The sequence below is a fragment of the Anser cygnoides genome, chromosome 27, assembly GCF_040182565.1.
Source record: "Anser cygnoides isolate HZ-2024a breed goose chromosome 27, Taihu_goose_T2T_genome, whole genome shotgun sequence".
NCBI lineage: Eukaryota > Metazoa > Chordata > Aves > Anseriformes > Anatidae > Anser > Anser cygnoides.
This window is the reverse complement of record NC_089899.1, coordinates 4663633-4685026: the sequence shown is the minus strand read 5'-3', so window position 1 is coordinate 4685026 and position 21394 is coordinate 4663633. Positions and strand designations below refer to the sequence as shown.

General features: G+C 50.7%; 1 protein-coding gene across 7 annotated transcripts in view; it reads right to left on the bottom strand.

Annotated features, from left to right (window-relative positions):
* Window positions 1-1020: 1020 nt before the first annotated feature.
* The window catches only part of PIP5K1C (phosphatidylinositol-4-phosphate 5-kinase type 1 gamma), a 42306-nt gene continuing 21932 nt past the window's right edge, over window positions 1021-21394 (bottom strand). For 2 of the 7 annotated variants that reach the window (XM_066983987.1, XM_066983986.1), the window contains exons 3-19: window positions 20010-20096; window positions 19540-19670; window positions 18800-18917; window positions 16709-16861; window positions 14429-14728; window positions 13722-13927; window positions 12752-12835; window positions 12164-12212; window positions 11067-11151; window positions 10600-10761; window positions 10412-10441; window positions 9510-9648; window positions 9185-9217; window positions 6798-6902; window positions 6371-6503; window positions 2199-2282; window positions 1021-1805 (exon numbers count right to left, since the gene is read on the bottom strand). In XM_066983987.1, coding sequence (XP_066840088.1) covers window positions 1803-1805; window positions 2199-2282; window positions 6371-6503; window positions 6798-6902; window positions 9185-9217; window positions 9510-9648; window positions 10412-10441; window positions 10600-10761; window positions 11067-11151; window positions 12164-12212; window positions 12752-12835; window positions 13722-13927; window positions 14429-14728; window positions 16709-16861; window positions 18800-18917; window positions 19540-19670; window positions 20010-20096 — 1902 coding nt within the window. In that variant the 3' untranslated portion in view covers window positions 1021-1802. The other 5 variants (XM_066983984.1, XM_066983981.1, XM_066983985.1 and 2 more) reach the window with 5 other exon arrangements.

Genomic DNA, 21394 nt, shown 5'->3' with positions numbered 1-21394 from the left:
AGGGGAAGAGCTTCCCACCAGCCTGGTTACCTTCTGGGACCTGAATCAACCAGTCCTGAGTGCTGCTGCGAAGACAGATGGAAAGGGACAGAGCCCCAGAAGGAGGGTTCCTCTTCTACACTCCTCTACAAGGAATCCCAAGGACAGCTGAAGATTGTGATGAGAATAAAGAGATTTTGACCCCCTCTCCTGGCATGTAAAGCACACAAACAAGACCTGTCTCCTCCTTGTCTAAAGGGTTTCATTTCTTCTCTCTGGGAGAGGATGGGATTGCTGGAGTTCAAGATGCTACGGTGTCCTGCTGACAGAAGGATGAGCCTAAACCGAGCACTGCCAAGCAACACCAAATCTTGTCTTGGCTGCAGCGTGCAGCCCTCCAAGAGCAAACTATCCGTGTCTCAGACATCCGAAGCAGCGATTTCCAATAGCAGACGTTGCCACAGGCAACATCCGAGTCACCCAGCTTTTTGTCCAACAGAGTCTATGCACACGATACCGCCCGGCGCGACTGGGTGCTGGAGCCAGGTGCCTGGTTTCTGCCTCCGGTAGGCGTGGACGTGCACGCAGCTCCCTGACTGCCCTGAGGTACGGAGGATACGTGTGAACCCCATGTCCGCGACCCCCGAGTCACTGGCGGTCGGATACACCCGTGAGCATGCGAGGTGCTAAGTGGCTCCGGTGGGATGCGGTGTCCGGGCGAGCCACGCCGGGGCTGGCAGAGCGGGGACCGGTCCCTGGAGGCGCCCAGTCCTCATCTGTCCGTGCTTGCCAGCGGGCAGTGGCTGGCGCGGATGGCGGTGCAGCGGCCGGTAGGACGAAGCGTGGGCTCCCAAGCACAGAGGGACGGGGTGACAGTAGCGTGGTGCACGGTGAAGGCTGAAGCCATTGCGACGTCCAGAGAGCCGAGGTGACCACATCAGCGTTGCCAGGAATCGCTTGCTTCCCCCACGCAGCGTTACAGATCTAGAGAAGTCACTAGCAATTTTTGAATCCAAGTGAATTGGCATGGCTACTTTGGACTACTGTAACATGGGAGCAATTCTACTCAGTGGCCTTTAATACACGGCATTTACATAGCACCTTTCATCCCAGGCTTTAAGTGCTTTAACGGAAGTGGGAACTGCACACCCATCAGCACAGGGGAACCGAGGCACAGAGTGGTTAAGTGACTTGCCTTAGGTCACTCGGCAAAACCGTGGCAGAGCCTGGACAGCCTTACACCTCCCGACTCCATCAGTTGGTCAGACCACGCTGCTGCCTCAAGGGAAGCCACTCCGGTCCCTGCCCTCCCCAGCAACGTGCTCCTACCAATTCTCCAGTGAGGTCTCACACTCCTTTCTGATGCACAAATATATGACAACCAAAAAAAAAAAAAAGTGCAGTAAACTAAATGTTTAAAAAAGCACATTTGTGCTGTCTCTGTGCAAAGATAAAAGAAATAAATACATGATTAAAAAATTAAAAAGGTTCACAGTATTACACATGGATAGGTAGCTACGGTAGTGCACATCTGGAAAACACTGTGTTACTACCCAGGATTCTCTACACCCAGCTGGATGTCTCCGTTGGGAGCTGTGGGTGAGTGGGTGGTTTCTTTGCTGCCCACATCTGGGATAAGTAGAAATAGACGGTTATAGTTTTGCTCCGTTCTGAAATGCAGTGCCCGGGATCCTGCAGTGCAGCAATACTGGTGTCGGCAAGCTCTTCCCCATCCCACTGGAACGGCTGCATCAACGAAAAGGGAACACATCGACCTGCAGAGGGAATCGCTGCTCTCTGGGGCTTCTGTGTCTGCATAGAGATTACTGCAAGAGGCAGAGAAAAGAGAGTCAACACCCGTGCGTCCGCTCTGCATCTGGCCTGAGCCCAGCCAAATCCCCAGAACCACAACGAGCACGAAGAGGGAAACTTGCTTGTTTTGCATCCCAGTAACAACAACACATCTGGAGAACTTCAGACCCCCGAGCTTTCACTGCACTCAACCCTTGCCGAGCCGAACGGGTCTCTGCCAGCGCAGCAGACCTCACCTGCTGCCACAGAGCTGAGCCGAGCTGCGGCAGGGCTCCACCGCGGCCATGCAAGAGCCCCATGCTGCACAGAGGCCACAGCAGCTCCCTCTGCAAGGCCAGCTTGCACAGGGAGCGCAAGGTCCGACCTTGACCCACCGGGCACCCAGCACGTGTTTTTTGTACACTTACTGTATCGCTCTCCTCATCGGAGACAGAGTGGAGCTGAGCGCTATAGTGGAGCGGGGAGTAAACCCAACTCCTCTCGTCTGTCGGCTGCCAGAGTGGCCAGAGACGGCGGGGAGAATGCAAGGAGAGCAGCAGCAGAGCAGGGAGCAAAGGAGAGAAGAGGAAAAAATAAAAGGAGAAAATAAAAGAGTAGGAAACAATACAGTAAGAACAGCTGTCCGCCTGGAGGGAGAGAACTGAGCTCAGTGCTGGGTCTCAGCAGAGGAGCCTTCCTCATCCTCAGTACCTACCTGCTCCCCACCTTCTGGGACATGGGACAACCTCTCCTCTTGCAGGGACAGATCTGAGTGCTTTGGAAGTGCCAGGGAAACCTCAGCTCCCTGCCACAGCATCACCCTGACCCCAGAGAAACCAGGAGACACGGGAAGCGACTTACCTAGGGGCAGGGACAGAGCTCTGGTTCTTGCTACCCACTCTCAGCTCCCAAACCCCATTTTCTGAGCCCCAGGCATGTTACAAATTGGCATCTCGAGTGTCCAGGAGGGCTTTTACAGTGGAACCTGACCTGGTTTGCTGTGCCTTCTTCCCCCTTCCCTGCAGGCCAAGCAAGGCAGCAGACGGGTGGGTTGGATCATGGTGGATGGCGGGCACAGAAAGGAACCAGCTAGTTACCACTGAGAGCCTTGGAGGCAGCAGAGGGGGTGATGAGGACAGGTACAGCAAAGGAGGCAAAACACAACTGGATCTTGGGAATAATGTGGGGGAAGGGGACGTGTGTTGTGGGAGCCAGTTATCGCAGCTCTGGGCATCGGTGTGACAAAACACGCTTCTGCTTCTGACTCAGCACAGAAATCCAGGCAGGTTCAAGGGCTGGCGATTCCTGGGGGACCCAGGGACCCACCTTCGCTGCAAAGTGGCTCTGCTGGCTCCAGAGGTGCCCCCATATCAGGGGGAGGAAGCTGGCCCCATGACCCAGCCTGGGGTTGCAGAGGAAGAGAAATGGAACTGGATGCTTGAAAGAAGCCTGGGGGGGTTCCCAGGCTGGGAACCAAGCGTAACAGTCTATGATGTGCAAGAAACTAAAAGAAGCTAGAGGAGCTTTGAAGCACCGGGCTCCGCATGCTGGACCCCATCAGTAATTGCAGCTGAGACCGCTGGGAGGAAGGAAGGAAGAGAAAACCTTGCCTGGAGCTTTTTGCAGGGCTCTGCTGAAGGCGCAGCAACGCTCAACGCTGCACCAAGTCTGCCCCACATCCTGTTTTTCACCCATCCTGACCGAACCACATGCTCCAGCCAGCCCCTTTTCGAGCCTTCTGGGAGTCCAGACGCACGCAGGGAGCTACAAACCCAGCGGGGAGATAAAAAATAAATAAAAACAAAAAACAGGAGCATCCGGTGCTTGGGATTAACCCTGCTGGTGCTGGGCCAGCCGAACCCAGCGTGGGGGCAGGAAAAGCTGCCGGGAGGAGCTGGCTGCCTGTTTGCCCACACAGTGCAGCACTTCTCAGTGCCATCAGCCAAGCTCAGGAGCATGCCCCTGCTTCCCCGTGCGCCCTGCCTGATGCCTTCTCCCCTGCCTGGCTCCAAGGCGGCAGTGCCGAGGCCCTGACAGCGCTGTCATTGCCCTCTGAGGAAGACAGCAGCTCTCACAGGCCCTGAGAAAGGGAATGCCGAAACCCAGAGCAGCCCCTAAACACTGAACTGCCTCACTGCGCCTTTTGGAAGGGAAAGGGAAACTCCCACAGCTCACAGAAAACCTGCAGTGAGGAGGGAGCCCATGAGTGATGCCAGCAAGGGCTGAGAGCAGAAACCATCCCTGATCCATCAGTAACTCAGAACTCCTTTGGCTTTACGAGTGCTCAGCCTCCCAGCCACCAGAAATAAGACTGGCCACAGGCCTAACAGGTCAAAACTGGCTTAACAGCAGCTCCAGAGCATCTCAGCAGGCTCTTTGGAACCCAGTCTGGCTTCCTGAGCCAAGGGAGCTGTGCCTAACGTCACCTACAAATGCTCAGGTGCCTTCACCTTTCTAGACAGATCTGGTGCCTGCAGGTTTGTCCAAGGGCTGGGTGATGCTGTGGCCCATCCCATGCCAGGAGCTGTGCCCTCTGCCTGCAGAAAAGCAGGGCAGAGCCTTCATTTCTGTAAGATCCCACAGAAATCCATTTCTGCAGTTACGATCTGCCTCCCCAGTTTCTACTGAGCTGGTTCCTAGCAGCCACATAGGACAGAGCTACAGCATCCAAGGAAAAAGGAGCTGCTGGACCCAGCGTTTCAAAGCTGCAGCTCTGCTCCCCTATGTGCTAGCACGTTCACTTACAGTCCCAGAGGAAAACGAGGTGGTTCGGAGTCTGCGCTGACGGGGAGAGTAAATCCAGTACCTCCCATCTGTGAACTGGATGGCCCCAGGGCAAGTGAGGTGAGAAAGGAAACAGAGGAAAAAAAGATGATGTGAAGGACAGGATGAAAGAGAAAGCAAAGAACCCCAAACAAACGAACAAACAAAACAAAACAACAAACAAAGGAACAACAACAAAAAAAGAACAAGGGGTTGTGCAACTCCAGGTCTGAACGGATCAGCGGGCAGGGAAGCCGTGCGTGGGAAGAGCGGTGCCCGTGCCTGGGACAGTCTCTGCGCCTTTATTCCCCTGAGAGTGAGCAGGAGGATAAAGCGCTCTCCTTTCAGAAGCAGATTTCCAAAGAACAGACCACAGCCCCCTGGGACTTGACAAATCGCTCTCTGTCCGTAGCAACCCTCCGACCACCGCTCCTGGAGCACCGCTGTGGGAGCAGCTGTGGTCCCAGCCCTGCTGCGCTTGGGCACTGCCTCCCTTGAGCTCCGGTTTCAGTGGTTTTCCAAGGAAAGTGCCTGTGGGAGCCCAGGTCACCTTTTCCCTTCATCCCAGCAGTGACAAACGCTCCACAGCACACGACACACATTTAATGCGAAACTCAAGGACTCGGATGAAGTATGAAATGCTGATGGGCGGTCAGTCACGCTCTCTGGGAGCACACACTGCACACAAATGGTTTCTTCTGGACAGGGAGGAACCCCTCAGAAGTTGGGGGGGAGTCCATGTGCCCACGAACATGGAGGGAGGGGAGCTGCCCCCTGCTAGAAGACACTTGCCAGCGGAACCGGCAGTATCTGCAAGCAGCTTGCACACAGCTGCCATCCACAGGCAAAGAAAGAGCAGCCAGTGTTAGAGGGAGCTGTTTGCATTTTGAACAGCATGCATAAAAACCCAAACAGACAAGCTTTTAAAATGGAGCTGATTCCTTCTGCAGCTCCCACGAGCCTCCAGATGACTCGGCAATGAGTGAGCAGCTCTGCAGCAGAGTCACGCAAGCCCAGGGAAAGCCAAACGTTGCCATGTTTAGGTTAGTCGGAAGGAGTTCACGGGGCACAGCTCATCTCCACTGCTGTGTAACCGACAGCAACGAGGCAGAGCAGGGCACCTTTTTTAATGAGAAGATTCCAGTGCCAGGACACAGGGGAGAGCTGCCATGGGGCAGGCCCTCAGCTCTGCTCTGGGAATCCACGAAGCAGGGACACGTTGCTAAAATCTCCTCTCCAGTCTACAGAAGCTGCTCAGACATTGCAGAAGCTGGCTGAGGAATACAGCCCCCGGCTCCACGGCACTCTGCTGCCAACCAGCAACCACCTCACTTACTCCCTGTCTCAGTACTAGATTTCCACTGCATCACCTACTGCATCTGCCTGCAGGGAAAGGAAAAGCCAGAGTTTACCAGAGCCCGAGGTCAGCCCCAGTGCAACCGCCTCTGCTCTGGCTCTGGGCAGCTACGGCACGTTTGTGTTCCAGCTCCAGCTGAGGGAGCAGGGCTGCACCTGCGTTCACCTTGGCTTGTCCCAGGAGTGAACACGCTGGCCTAGATAAGCCCTTCAGCGCTCCTGCTTGGAAGTAGAGCAGCACACCTACGGCTACCTCTGCAGCAGCGTCACCTGTGTGAGCCCCACTAGATGCTGCTCTCCGTTCTCCAAGGGCTAGTTTGGTTCCCTGCATTCAAAACCCATCCAGTGTTAAGATCTGAAGGCACTCAACACAAGGGCAGACACTACCCTGCGCACCCGACTGCCCAAATAGAGATGATTACAGCCTCGTCCAAACGTTTCCCTCACACCCCTAACGGGCCAGGCAGAAAAGGTATCTTACAAAGTATATGTCTGTGACTGGCACATCATCTTCATCCGAGGCCTGGCTGGCTGGTTCGGAGGCCTGGCTGGCCGTCTCCACCTCTATTGTAGCCGTGGATGTTCCAATGGCACAGGCTGAAGAAGCCGCCTCTCTGGAGGGGGGAAGAAATGACAGCATCGAGTCAGCGTGGTCAGAAAAGAAGGAATGAGGAAGGCTCGGTGATTTATTGCAGAAAAGCTGAAGAGGATAATCTGCTTTAACATCCAGAAAGATCAGGTCAGGTCAGAAGGAGCATCACTCGGCCGTGTCTCACCGAGCTGTGTGACAGCCTCTCTCTCCAGGGAAGTCGATGCCCCAACAAAAGCAGCCTCCAGCAGAAGCAGCCACAGACCAAAAGGCAGCGGGCAGGGCTCTGCCCAGCTGCTGAAAGCTCCAAAGCACTCACTCTTTGTCGTCTTCTTCAGGAGCTACGATCTCAACATCACACTTGGGCTCCAGCTCTACGCTGATCTGCTGAAGCTCCTCTTCAACCCGCACCTCCTCGTGTGACCTGGGAGCCAACGACACAAGGAGCAAGGCTCAGTCAGACCTCCCAGCACTGAGGCTTGGGGTAACCAAAACTCCCAGGCGAAAGAGTCAGTCCTGTCACATTGCGGTGCTCAAAGCCAAAGAGGTGGGAAAAGAGGACAAGAGGAGAGGGATTAGCTAACCAGTGCTGCAGAAAAGATGGCAATGTCAACCTGAATACATAGGAAAAAGGAAAATCGGCCTCTGGGGAAAACCTGTGCCCAGAGTTATCCATCAACTGCACAAGGGGCCAAGCCTCCAACCTCTTCTGAGGCTCCCGGCGCACTGAAGCTGCTCTGGCTTCCTCCGAGGTTAACATCCTATTTATTTGCACGCTCAGGAGCAGTTTGTGACAGTCTTCAATTTAATACCTCATGCTATTAAAGTAATTGCTTGTGTTAGCAGGGCTGGCTCTATAGCCCTCCTGGGAAGGAGAAGCTGGTGTTTGCCAAGCCAAGGGCACGGTCTGGGGCAGGGAGGAGCTTCAGGTCTACGAGGAGCCCTGGCCAGCTCTGCTCCATCCCTGGCCAGCTCTGCTCCATCCCTGGCCGGTGCTCGGCCAAGAGCTGCAGCCAGCAGCACTCCGTCCGGCTGGGTGCTGCTGTAGGGGTGGATTTCACAAACCCGGAGGGAATTACCCAGCAGATTAGGGTAATCAGAGGCTTGCCACATTCCAGGCTCAAACAAATTGGAGAAGGGCTTTTTCATTTCAACTCAGGAATGTAAATTCCCAGAGATTCATGCTTTAATAACTTTATTTTTGCACATACACACAAAGGTCCCTGTTCCCCTAGAAAGGATGTAGATACCATCACAAGAAACAGAGAAATTTGGCAAAAAAAAAAAACACACAAAAAACAACAAAGAGGGTCCCACTTATGTGAGCTGTAGTTGTGGCAAGTCTGTGACAAAGAGATCTACCTCTGACCAAGTCATTAAGCTCCCTGTCCAGTCTGGGGACAGTCACTTCTAGGACATGATTCACCTGACCCATTTTCAGATGAGCAGTCACATCCTGCAATGAGTCCCTCCATGACGTATCGAGGGAGCCTGGAGTAACTCAGGTGAAGTCACTGCATTTTGCAAAGTGGATCTTGTCACAGGTGCCTGAGTTTCAGTCTCCGATATTCAGCAATTTCAGACAATGGATTCTGCGGGAGGTGAGATGCCTTACAGGTCCCTGCCACTTGGATGGGTGCTGCAAATCAACAGCAACTCGCCCCTTGCCCTCTAGTGACAGGAACTTCCCAAAATGCATTAAGAAATACCCTGGAAAAGGATTTTTTCCACAGGCTGCATGGTGTGAAACTCAGCAAATCACTAAAAACTAGGAATGAGGGGAGATGTTTGTGGGATGCTGTAAATGCCCATCTTCCCAAGTCCTTGCCTTCCCCTGCGGCACCAAACATTGGCTGCACAGAGAGAGGACATCAGTCTGTCCAGCAGCTCCTCTGGCTGCGGCGTATCCCAAGACTGAGTTTCTGATGTGCATTTCAAAATCTGTACCTACAACACTTACAAGATGTCCCAGAAACCTAGGGCAGAGTGAGCAGCAAGTGTAGGGTCCTCATTCAGGTCCCACTGACACAGGCAACAGGGTTATTTTTACTGGTGCGAAAGTATGCAAGATAATTACACGATATGAGATTCTAAATCCAGACGCTCTTATGCAGCAGGGAGTTTTGTCTCACCTTGCCCTTGGCTCTGAGCCACCTACCACCACAGGCCAGAAAAAGCCTCAAAGCACCCAAGTTTCTGAGAACACGGGAAGTACATGCAGCCTCCAAGCTACATCTCTGGTGGTCTGAATGTGCTCAGTACCTTGCAAAGTCAGAGCCCTCTCTTATATTCATGTCCACTTCAGCAAGGCAGATGCACAAAGGAGGATTTTTCCTGCTTTTAAGGCTTGGTTACTGAGAGGGGCGGCATAAGGGACCATTTTCATTGATTCAAGTGCTGGTTGAGGGGGTAAGTTTGGACAACTCAACCAAATTAAGTTGTCCCCTTTCCCACCAAATAACAATATTAAAGATTCCTTGCAGAGCACTGGGAGATCTGCTATAGTGAAAATTCTGTGCAAGAAACGGGGATCATCTGATTGCAGGAAGCAATTCATCATCCTGCAGAAGACCACTCCAAAGTCGCGGGGCTGCCAATATTCACATTCAGCCCTCCAAGAGGCCTTTTCACACGGACAAAAGTGAGGTGGGACAAACGTGAGGTCCCTGTGCAGCAGTGCAACAAGAGACGAGACACTTTTCTCACCTGCCATCCTGCCCTGAGGAGTGTGTGCGCCTCCTGCGGAAAGAAACCGGGATAGTAGTTAGAGGAGGGATTTAAGACAGAAATCCTACGCTGCCCCCAAATCTAACTCCCTGCCCCATAAGGGAGATGTTCTACTTAACAGCTGACACTTCTCCCAGCAATAATTAATCCCATCAAAGCTGTGTCTGCTTGCTCCCAGGAGAGATTTAATTAAAACTGGTCATTAGCATTCCAGAGCATAGGGCAGCCTACCGAGAGCTGCAGCACGAAGAGGAACGGCAGCCACTCGACACCAGTGGGAGCAGGGGATGGGCACTGTCCTCACCTGTACCTGGGCTGCTCAGATGTCTCCGAGGGGGATCGCTCAGGAACAGAGAGAGATGTTGAAGAGAGTGTTGTGGCTATGGAGGCCGTGGTAGCTTCTTCAAAGGAAGGAGGTGTGCAGGGGAGCAGGTCTGGCCTGCCTGCTGGCCCACAGCGGAGGACAGGAGAGAAGTAGGAAGAAAAAGATGAGGTCAAACATCAACCCCTTATCTACACCATGCCAGCGTGAGGCTGTTCTACCTGCACACCCTCACTGGGACTGGCCACTTGAAGGCTCAAGCAGGCAAGTTTAGCTGGTTCGTGAGAGCAACGGCTTATCCCAAAGCATCCTCTAGAGAGAGCCAGTAAGCACCGTTCCAGCATGACAGATAGACACTACAGAAAATGTAATGCCAATGAAGATATCTCACTGGTAACCAAAGCTGGATTAAAGGCTTGGATTGCCAGAGATAAATATCCAAGTGAATTAAGAGATGAATCGAGTGCTCACTGCTTTGCATGGATAGCAATCTAACACTTATGTACTCAAGAAGCCTGCCTTTCACCACTTGTCTGTAAATCCAGCCCAGATAGAAGTGATGAAAAAAGGGCAAAGAACCAGACCCATTTACCTTTTTCCTTTTCTCCCCCAAATGCAAGATCTTGCCCCACTCAAACACTGACACTGAAGTCCTGCAGTGCACAGTCCCCTTTTTCTACAGGTGGAAAACTCAACTGATTGCTTTTGGGCTGCGACCACTGGTGCCAGGTGGAAGTGGCTGCCTTGCAGCAGTGATGCAAGTGACCATTTTTACTGCAGAACCATACAGTGCTGCAAAGAAAGGATTTGATCTTCTTCAACGCAGAGATGTTGCTTCCCAATCAACTAACTGCTAGCACTGTGACAAAACGGTATCCTCTTACCTTCTCCCCTGTCCTGGTTAAGTTTAGTACCTGCAAAGCACAGCAAGACAGGGAATGAAGAACTATCCATCAAGGAAGATGCGTTTGGTGCACAGTGGGGAACACAACGAGAACTGAGGAGCATCCTAAGGAACTGCGAGGAAGAAGAGGGTAATCACACAGCCACCAGCCACAGACAAGACTACTACCTTCATCATCAAGGGTGGGGTAACTCCTGGCTGCACGGAGATCGTACTGCGTTTCGTCCTTTTCAGAGGGGAGCTGGCTAGCTGAGAACGCAGCTGTTGGACCAGGCATCTTGACAGCTAGCAAGGCACTACGCCCTTTCTTTGAGGGAGATGACTTCAGAGCTGGATGAGAAGAGTGAAAGAGAATTTGAAATTACCACCACCAACACCAAAGGCACCCTGCCATTCATAGGCCTTTGCCCTCCGACACACTGCATGGAGAGCTCCTGGGCAGGAGTTCGGCAGGCCACAGAAAGCCATGACACCCGAGGGCTCTGCAGCTCCCCAGCTTTGCTTCATATTACAGCAGAAAAGCCTGCTCAGATTCCTGCCCAGAAACTCCCCCTTTGGATGCAAGCAGCAGGATGGAGATAAGGCTCTGACTCTCCCGTATCACGAGGACAGCAGTTCCTGGGCCATGTACTTACAGGAATTTTTTCGAAACACCGTGTTGGTCATGAATTTGAAGAATCTCTCTGCATAAAAGCTGGGTCTGTGTACTGACACTGTGTCCTACAAAGGCAAGAAGCAATTGTTTCACTTTAAAATTACCCCTCAAGGCAGAATTTCTATAACAGCCAATGCAAGCTTTTTTATTCCAACATTTAGCACTCATAGATCCTTAAAATGGAAAGGCTTAACTGAAATGATCTGATTAATGCTATAAATAAGCCTGAAGCGTTGCCTTTGATTTGATTGCATTTGATTACATTCTCACTGTAATTTTATAATGGATTTTGGTGGTTTTATTTCTTTATAGACTTTCTGGATTTTTCAAATATTGACCTGATTACATATATGGAATTTCTTCTGGCTTTGCTGGTTGACATTCAAAGCACACCTGGGTATAACTGCAAATGACACGGACACCAAAATTCAGCCAGGGGTCCCCATACATTTCAAATATTTTGCACTTTTTGTTTTAAATAGTAAAACTGAGCTGTCTCTGCTTCCCATGTTCAACTGTGCTCCTATGACTTAGCATCTACACAATTCCTTTGCCTTGCATTTTAAGGGAAGGTAGGATATGCAATGCTGAAAAAGAGTTTTTCACAGCTGAGATTGCTCTTTTGTAAACACGCATCTGGCTGCTGCTAGGGACACGACAGCAAGGAAACACTGAAAGGGATTTATTAGCAGACAGCTTACTGAAGTGGAACCGCAGTCAGTCACCAAAGAGCAAACGCAGGGCTCCTCAACCCATACACGATGGCACATGCCTTGTGCATACAGCTCCTGGTATTGTGGGGAGGAGGAAAATGACAGATGGGAGCAGAGGAGGAAAGCTGGTAGCATGACAGCTAAGCAAGAGGAGGTGGAGTGAGCAAGAAAACCTGATTGGGAATAAGTGGTACTACACCACTGTGGAGGCTTAAGAGGCAAGAACTATTCCTTTCATCAGCTTCAACTGTACCAGTTCAGGCACTATAAATAGCGAGGTAATTGGCACCAAGTAGCATAAATGAAACCAAAGCAGTAACCCTGCTGAGACCTGGACAACTCCTGCCTCTGTACAGACACTCACCCCATCATGGACAAGGGCCTTCCAGGTATGTTCCAGCTTCTTGATGAACCTAATTTAAGGGGAGAAGCAGAGAGAAAGAAGGAATCAGCTGCAGGCACGTACTCCGTGTCTAAGACACCTTTTGTACCCCGCACAACAGAGATCGCTGAGCTGCTAATGACATCTTCGTCTGGAGAGTAGCTTTCCTCCAGCCAAGAGGTCAGCTGAGCACACTGGCATCTCGGCAGTTGGGTCAGGACTGCCTGGAAACCCTCCAGGGAAGGAGGCGTGGGGCTGTAAGAGGGGCAGAAAATCACCCTCCACCCCTGGATATACGCTGTCCGTCCCAGGCACTGAGACAGGGAACTTCTTTATGAGCATTTACCTTACCTTACTCTCATTATACCTTTAAAAAAATGGCTCTGTGTCACCAGCTCTTTTAAGGACAAGAACAAAATCAACAGCCCCCAATGTGCATCGACAGACAGCTTCAGGTAGCTTGCCTACTCGTTATCAAACTCTTCAGGAGACGAAAATCTTCCTGCTTTCATTCAGCATTAAAATAGATGTTAACACACTTAGGGGATAGATGACTGCAGAGATACCTGCCTGTATGACTGAAGAATATCTATTATTCCTACGTGGAGCAGGAGACGCTCTCCTTTGCCATTCACTGCTGGGATTCCTCCCATCCTGCAGGTAAGACAAAACCCCAGTGAGCACAGCCTTAAAACCAAGAGCTGTAACACCCCGAGCGAGACCGGTGGAAGGGCAGGCGGCAGCACTGGAAACAGGACTCTGCGATGTGGTGGTCAGACAACACAAAACCTGCACAGTCCCTTTGTCAGCAAGTCACCTACTGACCCAGAGCATTTCACACAAGATGTCCCCAGAGCTACTGGCTGCTCAGATCACCAAATATCAGCACAGGATCTGTGTCGCATGACAACAGCTCTACCTGGGCCAGAAAGCACCATGTTTTTTTCTTAGCTAGAGAATATTTTACTCTGGGGACCCAAGACAGCATGAACTGCCTGCCTGTTAGGGCAGCAGATCTTTAAGGATGAACGTATTCCCAGCGCCATCCCCACTAATATCAGTCAAAGGTGCAGCACCACCAGCGCGAGCACACAACGAAAGCATGCAGGTAGCAGGCAGGCCACTGCAATTAAGGATGCTGTTTGAAATGCTGAATATTTCCTGGCTCCACTGTGACTCCATCAGAACCGGAGCAGCTGGTTTCACACACGCCACGGCTGCTGGCAGCAAACGCAGCAAACTCCAGCATTTGTTAGCAAGCCTGTCCACAGAGCCAGAGAGACAGCCACAAGAGCCACCAGCTGCCCGAGAGCCACGGACTGGGCAAACACCCGGCACACAGCTCCACCAGTTACTCCAGCACTTGCCCGTGTGCTGAGCAGAGGCTGCTTGCTAACCACGCTGGGATGGCTTAAGGCAGCAGGGCCATAAACCCAGGAGAGATGCCCATATAGCCCAGAAGGGCCTCAGTTAGGGATTTCCTGCTCCTGCCTCCACCTCCGCCCCTGCAGCAGCACAAGAGGACCAGGTTTTCACCTACGTGTCGTCTGTGTCTATGGACTCCCCCCGGGCAGCACCCCCCTGGATGGACTCCATGGCCGTGGAGTAAAGTGCCTTCTGCCCCACGGGGCGCTTCTCATCCGACGTGCTGTGGGCTCCCTCGGACTGCCGCTCCCGTTCTTGCTGGTCTATGTTATGAACCCCGAGCAGGAGGCTGTAGTCCATGATTTTAAAACTTTCCAACACCTACAAATTAGTATTGAGTATAAGAATAAAGTCAAAACATCAGGCCAGCAGTTCAAACAAAGCACAGACCCCAAAGCACAGAACAGCCCGTCCACGTTTATGCTAAGAACTCCGTTGCCAGAGCTTGAACGCTTCTGACCCAATAGTCATCTTGTCTGCATAGAATTCCCACAACCCGAAGGGCTGAGGGCACACAAGTAACATTGTTGTACCAGGTATCTGTCGCACACTGCATAAGAAAAATGTATTTATTCCCAACAGCCCAGCTACAAGTGGCGAGAATGCGGCAATTTTAGGCATCAGGCAGAGGGACACAGTCTCAGTCCTTGGAGACTGTCACAAGATCCAACTCCGCTGCTTTGCTTTCAGGGTAAAGAGCAGCAGAGGACTTATCCTGCTTTGGGGTTAGCAGATTAGTAAGGTTCTCAGTCATATGCTCTTCCTCATGCCTGAGAGCCACAGGCTTTGTTAATCTGCTCCCCAAACCGCCCCCCTCCTTACCAGACAGTCTCGCTGCAATGTCTTCACCAACGCACTGAAGGTGTCTGCATCCAACATCAGGCCCTCGGGCATGTCTTGTATGAAGTCGAGGTCTTTGTATGTGGGGCTGGACTTTTCTTTTTCCTTCTTGGACGCCCGGCGCTTATAGGTTGAGCCTTTCAGGTCAAATTTCAGGTGCATTTTCACCACACGAGGCAGAATGTTGTTCATCACAACCACGCGGATATTTTTGCCCCCTGATTGCACACAGTACAGTCCGTAAAACTTTGGCAGCAGCGTCCGTGGATTCTGGTTCAGGTTCTGAAATGGGGTTGGAAAAAGCATCAGCGGAGGTCATTTTGAAGAAGATTCCTGCTGTTTCCAACACAGAGCACATTAGTGGATCTTGGAGCAGACAGACTAGGGGTTCTTCACCTAGAGATTTTCTGAACTTTACATCAGAGCTTACTGCACACATCTGACAAACCCTTGTGTTTCAGTGGCTTTAGGACCTGAAAATACCACTCTGCCTTGAATACGGGGAATGAGATGTTCATCTCTCTCTGGGCAAATAACCAAGTCCGGAAATTCCCTGCTTTCCCCACCAACAGCAGCTAAAAAAGGGAAACCAAACTGGAAGAGAAAAACATAAATAAGTGGGAACTTCAAGTTTAAAAATAACAGCTATCTTCATCTCTTCAGAAGTGTCAGAAATCAAGAGCCGTTCTCTGGCCCAGAATAAACCAGGGACACAGTATTTTTTTAAATTTTAAACAAAACAACATCAATTTCCTCCTCCTTCTGGAGAGTTGCTTTATTAAAACACAGTTGGCCAGAGAGCACGGATATCCTGCTCTGCTATCATGTCCTTTTTTTAGGCAGCTGCATTATTAGGAACGACATGACAGACACGAACTGCTTGTTCAGCTTTGGGAAGAAATTTGGGAAGGAAACAGAACATCTCTGCACGCTGTGACGGGAAGGACGGGCCTGACAGATTCTCTGACAGATGGAAGAAGCACAACTGCATTACAATTTCACGCCCCACATCTCATCTCACCTAGCTGGACTCACAAGCGAGCCCTCCTTGTGAGCGTGCTGTTCAGCACAGCGCAAGCTAAAAGCAACAGAAGGAGCCGAGACCGAATGCAAACAGCACTTGCCCAGCTTTAAAGTAACTCAGGTAAGACCCCTCTGCTTCCCTTTTCATCCAGTCCTTTCACACTGGACGGGTTTCCCAAGAACAGCGGAGAGATCGTGTGTTAGCACCACAGTAACCACAGAGGTGTGAACGCTACAAGCAGCACGTCCCTCCGCACAGACAGGTACCTCAGCGTAATTCTTTAACCTGGTGGCCAGCCAGGACAACTGCAGAACTCAGGACCGCAGCGCAGCTCCATTCCCATTTATTTTGTACATCAGACAACAGCAACGCTTTCCAAAAACGCTCATCCTCTCCAGGAACTTCACTGCCACTTCCAAAATCAAGCAACTGGCTGCCAGATACACACAACAACCCAGACCCTGCATCGTTCTAGCAAGTTTGCCCCAATGCGCAGAGCGAGACAAGTCTTTTCAGAAAGAAGAGTGTACAAACGCACAAATCAAACCCACTGCAACATGCACACAGATGGGGCAGCATTACCATCACCTGCCATAAACACGACCTTCTCCTCGGCACCTCCATGGCAAACAAATCCCTGGGTGCTCCTCAGGGAATTTCAGCGCCCTTAGGTATCAAGCTGGATCCTTCAGCACAGTTGTGCAGGGAGGCAGCTCCTGGTTTATACGCCTCTCTGGGTGCTGCAAGATTCCTGAGCTTGGTACCGCAGCCAGCGGGAGCCACGGCGACTGACAGCTGCCTTCGGAGTAACTGCTCAACAGCACGTGTGGGACACAGCTGGGGCAGCAGTGGTTACCCCGTAAAACCAAGATGGTTGCATTACTGCAGTCAACAACCATCCTCAAAGCCAGGCAGAGGCAGAGGCACGGTGCCAAGCGAAGAAGAAAGAGCTAGTGCTGGGAAAAGGGCACCCTTACACGTCTGGGAAACCATTTTCAGGCCAAAACCTGTCGACAAGCTCGCAATCACCTCCCCCCCACACCAAATTTACCTACAGAGCTTGCAAATAATTGGCAGGATTTGTGCTTCTGGGACTGGCTTTTGTGACTTTTGATGTTGTCGGTGGCACAGGGTGGGCAGGCCTCAAGAAACTGGGGTGGGTGACGTGCCCTGTGCAGCACCTGGGAGAAAAAAGCTGCCACTACAAACGCAGGTCCGAGGAGCTGGGTGATACGCACCATGTAGTAGCCAGGAAGGAGCTTCTGGAGGAATTCAGCTTCCTTGTGCATCACAGTTTTTATGATGAATTCATCATCGCTGGTGACATAGAAGAGAGAGCCACTGGCACCAGGGTTTGACAGCTCTATCAGAGGCTCGTTACATAATGAATACTAGGGAGGAAAAGGGAAAAACAAAAAAAAATGATGACGTTTTTAGCCCCAGCTCATTGCACACTGAGCTCTAGGCCCTTGAGGGCTTTCCCTAGCACACTGCCTCGCTGTGAGATTAAGGGGTAGCAAAGCTTTAAAGGGAATTATTTTCATTATAGGCTAGGTCTAAGCAGCAAAGCTGATGGACAATTTACAATTAGAGAGTGAGATTACAGTTCAGAGCATCCCAACTGTTCAGAATCAAGCTAATCTTCTGCTTTCAGTAACATCCAGGCTTCATAATGACATCTCTTCCCATTGTGCATGTACGTGTGTACCACATTTAGGCTTCTTTCAGCACATTACTGCAAGCGCAGACAGAAAGATAGGATTTTAAGAGACATGACAGTCTGCTCAGGGCACCGCGTATCTCCGTGCTGGAGGGAACACGATGCACTGGCTGCTCTCAGCAGCCTCCTCTGCCCTCGTGCTCCCCTGCTACAGATGTGTTTTACAGCCACATCTCACCCCCACTCTGTTGGAAACACATGAAAAGGATGAGACCAGGTGTCCAAACAAGAAGAGAGGGATCAGTGCTAAGAACAGCAGGGGGTACTGCATCGGGAGGACATTGCTAGATACCAGGATGCAAACAGCAGGTCCTCAACTGAGGACATGCCTAGCAGCTGCAAAAAAATGGAAAGCGTAAGTGTGGACGTGCACTTTGCAGCGAGGGACCAACCCCAGGGTATCTGCGTAGGCTGAGCAGGTTCAGGGCAGCTCATGTCAGAGCTGCCACAGCAAGAGGTAAGATGGGGAGAGGAAGGTAGGGGTACGTAAGGGCCATAATCAGAGCAATGAATTAAATGCTCATCATTACACACTGAAAACAGCTTTCAGCACTGCGCAGATTAATGATCCAAGACTTTATCAAGTTAATTATCTCATGCATAATTAAAGGCATTTGCTGCTGTGGCAGGCAAGAGAGAATCAGGGGAAACAGAAGCAACAAATCAGAGCTGTGACCTTTGCAACTGAGGCAGGCTCTGTGCCTCACCCAGCTTTTGAGCCACTCATCAAATCAGCCAGCATTATCTCAGATGGCACAGATGGGGAGCGCTGTTACCGTCAAGCCGTGCAAGGGCACAGACTTGTTTCTTCTTGTATGTTTTCAGCTATGGTTTACCCCTGCCTACTGCTGAAGTCAGAAAAAAAATGGCTATCAGAAGGGGGGGGTGTGCGCTTATTTGAATGTGTTCTGCTTCCCAGTTCAACAAGTGTCCTGTTTAAAGAACGGGGTGTCACAAACATGCAAGGGGACCAAATTCAACCCCAGTGCACTCCAAGCCCCACCAGCTTGTATTACTAGATGGTTTAAAAAACAGCTCCAAGGAGCTTTCTGAGCACAAGAACAAGCCGTGTTTTATTCCGTCTTCATAAGATGATTAACGTAACTACATTCGCATAGTTCTCAAGTGAGTACACAAGGACAAATTCCTGTCTTTGTCCTCAGAGCCCCAGGGGACATTACAGGGTTGCACCCAGCCGAACACAAACCCCTTTTGCTTGTAAACACAGCAAGTTATTGTCACCACCAGCAACAGAGAGGGAACCCCGTAACACAGCTTAGCAGCACACACTTAAAGCAGATCACTTCCTTTCCCTCCAGTGTGAGCTAACAGCTACCTCTGAGCAAACGAAGGTTTTGGCTGAGTCGTGCTGCTCTTACTGGGACGGTCACTGCATCTCCTCCAAAACAGAACCCCTAAAGCCACAGCCTGTTCCCACTCCTTGCTGGGATCAGAGAGATTCCTTGGCTCTTCTCTGTCCCTTTTAGACAAGATGAGCTGATAGCCTTGATTCAGGGGCAGATTTACTGTACTGCTCCAGATCATCTCAAATAAAATAGGACAAATAAGACAGATAATACTCAAATAAGACAGAAAAATATATCCATACCAAATAATCATCTGGACGAATCCCAAAGAGCTCTCGGAAGTACCGAAAAGCCACTGGTGCATAGGTTTTGAACCTGAAGTCAGCGTAATGGTGAGCCGGGGTAAGATTACTTCCTTCACTGCACAAAACAGACATTACAGATGAGCGAGCCTTTGTATTACCATTCGACAGATAGGTACGGCCACATCAAGGCTGCTGTACACTAAATTGAGCCTTGCAAAAAGACCTCTTAGGAATGAGGAAAAAAAAAACACCACCCAAAACAAAACACCTTTCTTCTGTGGCAGAACAACAGGAAAGTCGGTTTTAAATTATCTGCCAAAACCTATTTCCAAAGAATGCAAGGAACAGCCGCTTGTCAAGCTGAATGCATTTAGACAGAGAACACAGCTTTCATGAGATTTGTTAAAGAGAGTTAAAGAGCTCCCAGAACGAGCTTCCCCCTTGAAATTATACCGTGTTTGAGATAAAAATTCTACAGACAGGTAGAAAGAATAGCACACAGCAAGACTAACAAACCCAGCCATACAGCACTGTACCTTACATTGTGCTTCCTTGCAAGTCAGTGTTCTGCGGAATCTAACACTTCCCACTGCTATGTTTGTATGAAATAGATGCATATTTAAAACATTCAGAGCATCCATCTCTGTGATCTAAAGACAGATGGAAGCTCTCTTGAAAAATCAGTGAGAGGAAAAGAAATAACTCATCCGTTCATTTTGTTTCCCTGTCTCCTTTACCTTGGGAAAAAAATGCTCTCCACCACGTAGAAGTCCTGCATCAGGACATCTCTCTCCGGCTTGGAGCTCAGATTGCCGACAGTATATCCAATCCCCAGCTGGATGGCCCCCTTCAGAGTGGATGAAGTGGTCTGGCAGAAAGGAAAGAGCTGTCAGTGAGCACTTCCCAGGAGATTAGAACAAAAATATTCCCTGTATTACAATACTGCCATGTCTATAACTTCCATTGGGTCATCCTGAGCAGCATACACTGCTAAACAAGTTCAGTTGACTTCTGAATAGATGGATTCAGAAGGTCTGTAGTTCTCAAGACTACACAGTACAAGGGTGCTGCATAAAACCGAAATCAGATTGGTAGCTATTAACAAACTAAACCAGGTAAGCTCAGCTGTGCCATTTCTACTCCTGGCCCCAACTTCGCAGCCTAACCACTGACATAGCTACCGCCCTCCCACACCCCAAAACCAAACCTTTTTGTAAGTGGTTTCACCAGAAGCATCAACGCCTCGATGACCTATCTTCTTTCCTTGGCCAGGCTGTCCTGGAAGCGATGGTCCCTGCAACGAAAGGGCACGGTGACTTGCCAGCAGAGCAGCTGACCTGGCTGACACGAACAGGCAGAACAGCACAGGCCGGACCACATCACCACCATCATAAAGGATGGAGCGATCGCTACCACTGTGGGAAGTCTGCAAACGGGTGTAATTGGCACTGGCAAGCTTTTAACAAGGCTGTCTGAATTATTTATTCATCCTTCAAGACAGGAGGGGTGAGAATACCCAGCCGCTCCATCCGACACCCTCAGTACTAATGGGGCAGAGCCTCGGCAAAGATCCTGAGCCAGGAAAGGTCAGCGTTGCCTCCCAGCTGCCAGGATTCCCCGGTTGCTTGACTTTGGTTTCTCATCGATTAAAAAGAGGGATATATTAAATCAAACTGCGAGAGGCTTATTTTTAAAAATCCCATGCCCTCAGGTTTCATACCAACGCCTCACACTTGACTTGAGAAATAAAAGACGGATAACGTGGATAACGCAACCCCACTCCTGTGTTCACACGGAGATAATCCATTTAAGCAAGATCTCATCTGTTAACAGTTCAAAGGACAAGCCCACACAGGGTGAACTGCAAAAACAGCTCTTCCTGAAGTTTTGCAGAGTCTGTAGAAACACTGTAGGGCTGCCAGCACTTCAGAGGGAGAACAAATCTACTCCTACCCCATCTCCTCCTCTACTTCTGAGTCCATCCAGGCCTTTTTTTGCTGATCCAGGAGGGAGCAGATGGCAGCTGTACCCTTTTAACCACCTGATGTGACCACGTTTGGTGAAGCTGGACACAGCTCCTCACGCAGCCCCAGGGCTGGGACTCGTATGCTGTGCCACGGGGCAGCGTCCCGCCTGCTGCCCCAGCACCGCAGAGCCCATCAGATAGCTGCGATGGTCGGCGAGCACCAGACTTTTGGGGTTTTGTTACACTACAGAACAGCCAGGCCTTGGATGCACTTCAAGCAGTGTGCAGCGAGACCCAAGGTCATTTCCCAAGCGACAACATTATATCGCTCTCTCTCTAAGCGCTGCACACAGTCATCTCTCAGAACTGATGGCTACGGCAGACAGCGTATAATTTTGTTCAGACTACAGAAGCTCTTTGTGTTTTAGCTTCTAATCAGGAGCTTGCAGCTATTTCTGGTCAGGCTGCCTGTACTTCTGGAACTAAGGGGCAGCCTGATTTCTCCTTCAGAACCGCACTTCCTACTCTGTTTTAAACATTTAGCACAGCCGAGCTCGCATCCAAACACTCCTTCTCCAAAGAGGTGTGATCAGCAGCAAAGATTTCCTTGCAGCTTCGAACCAGGG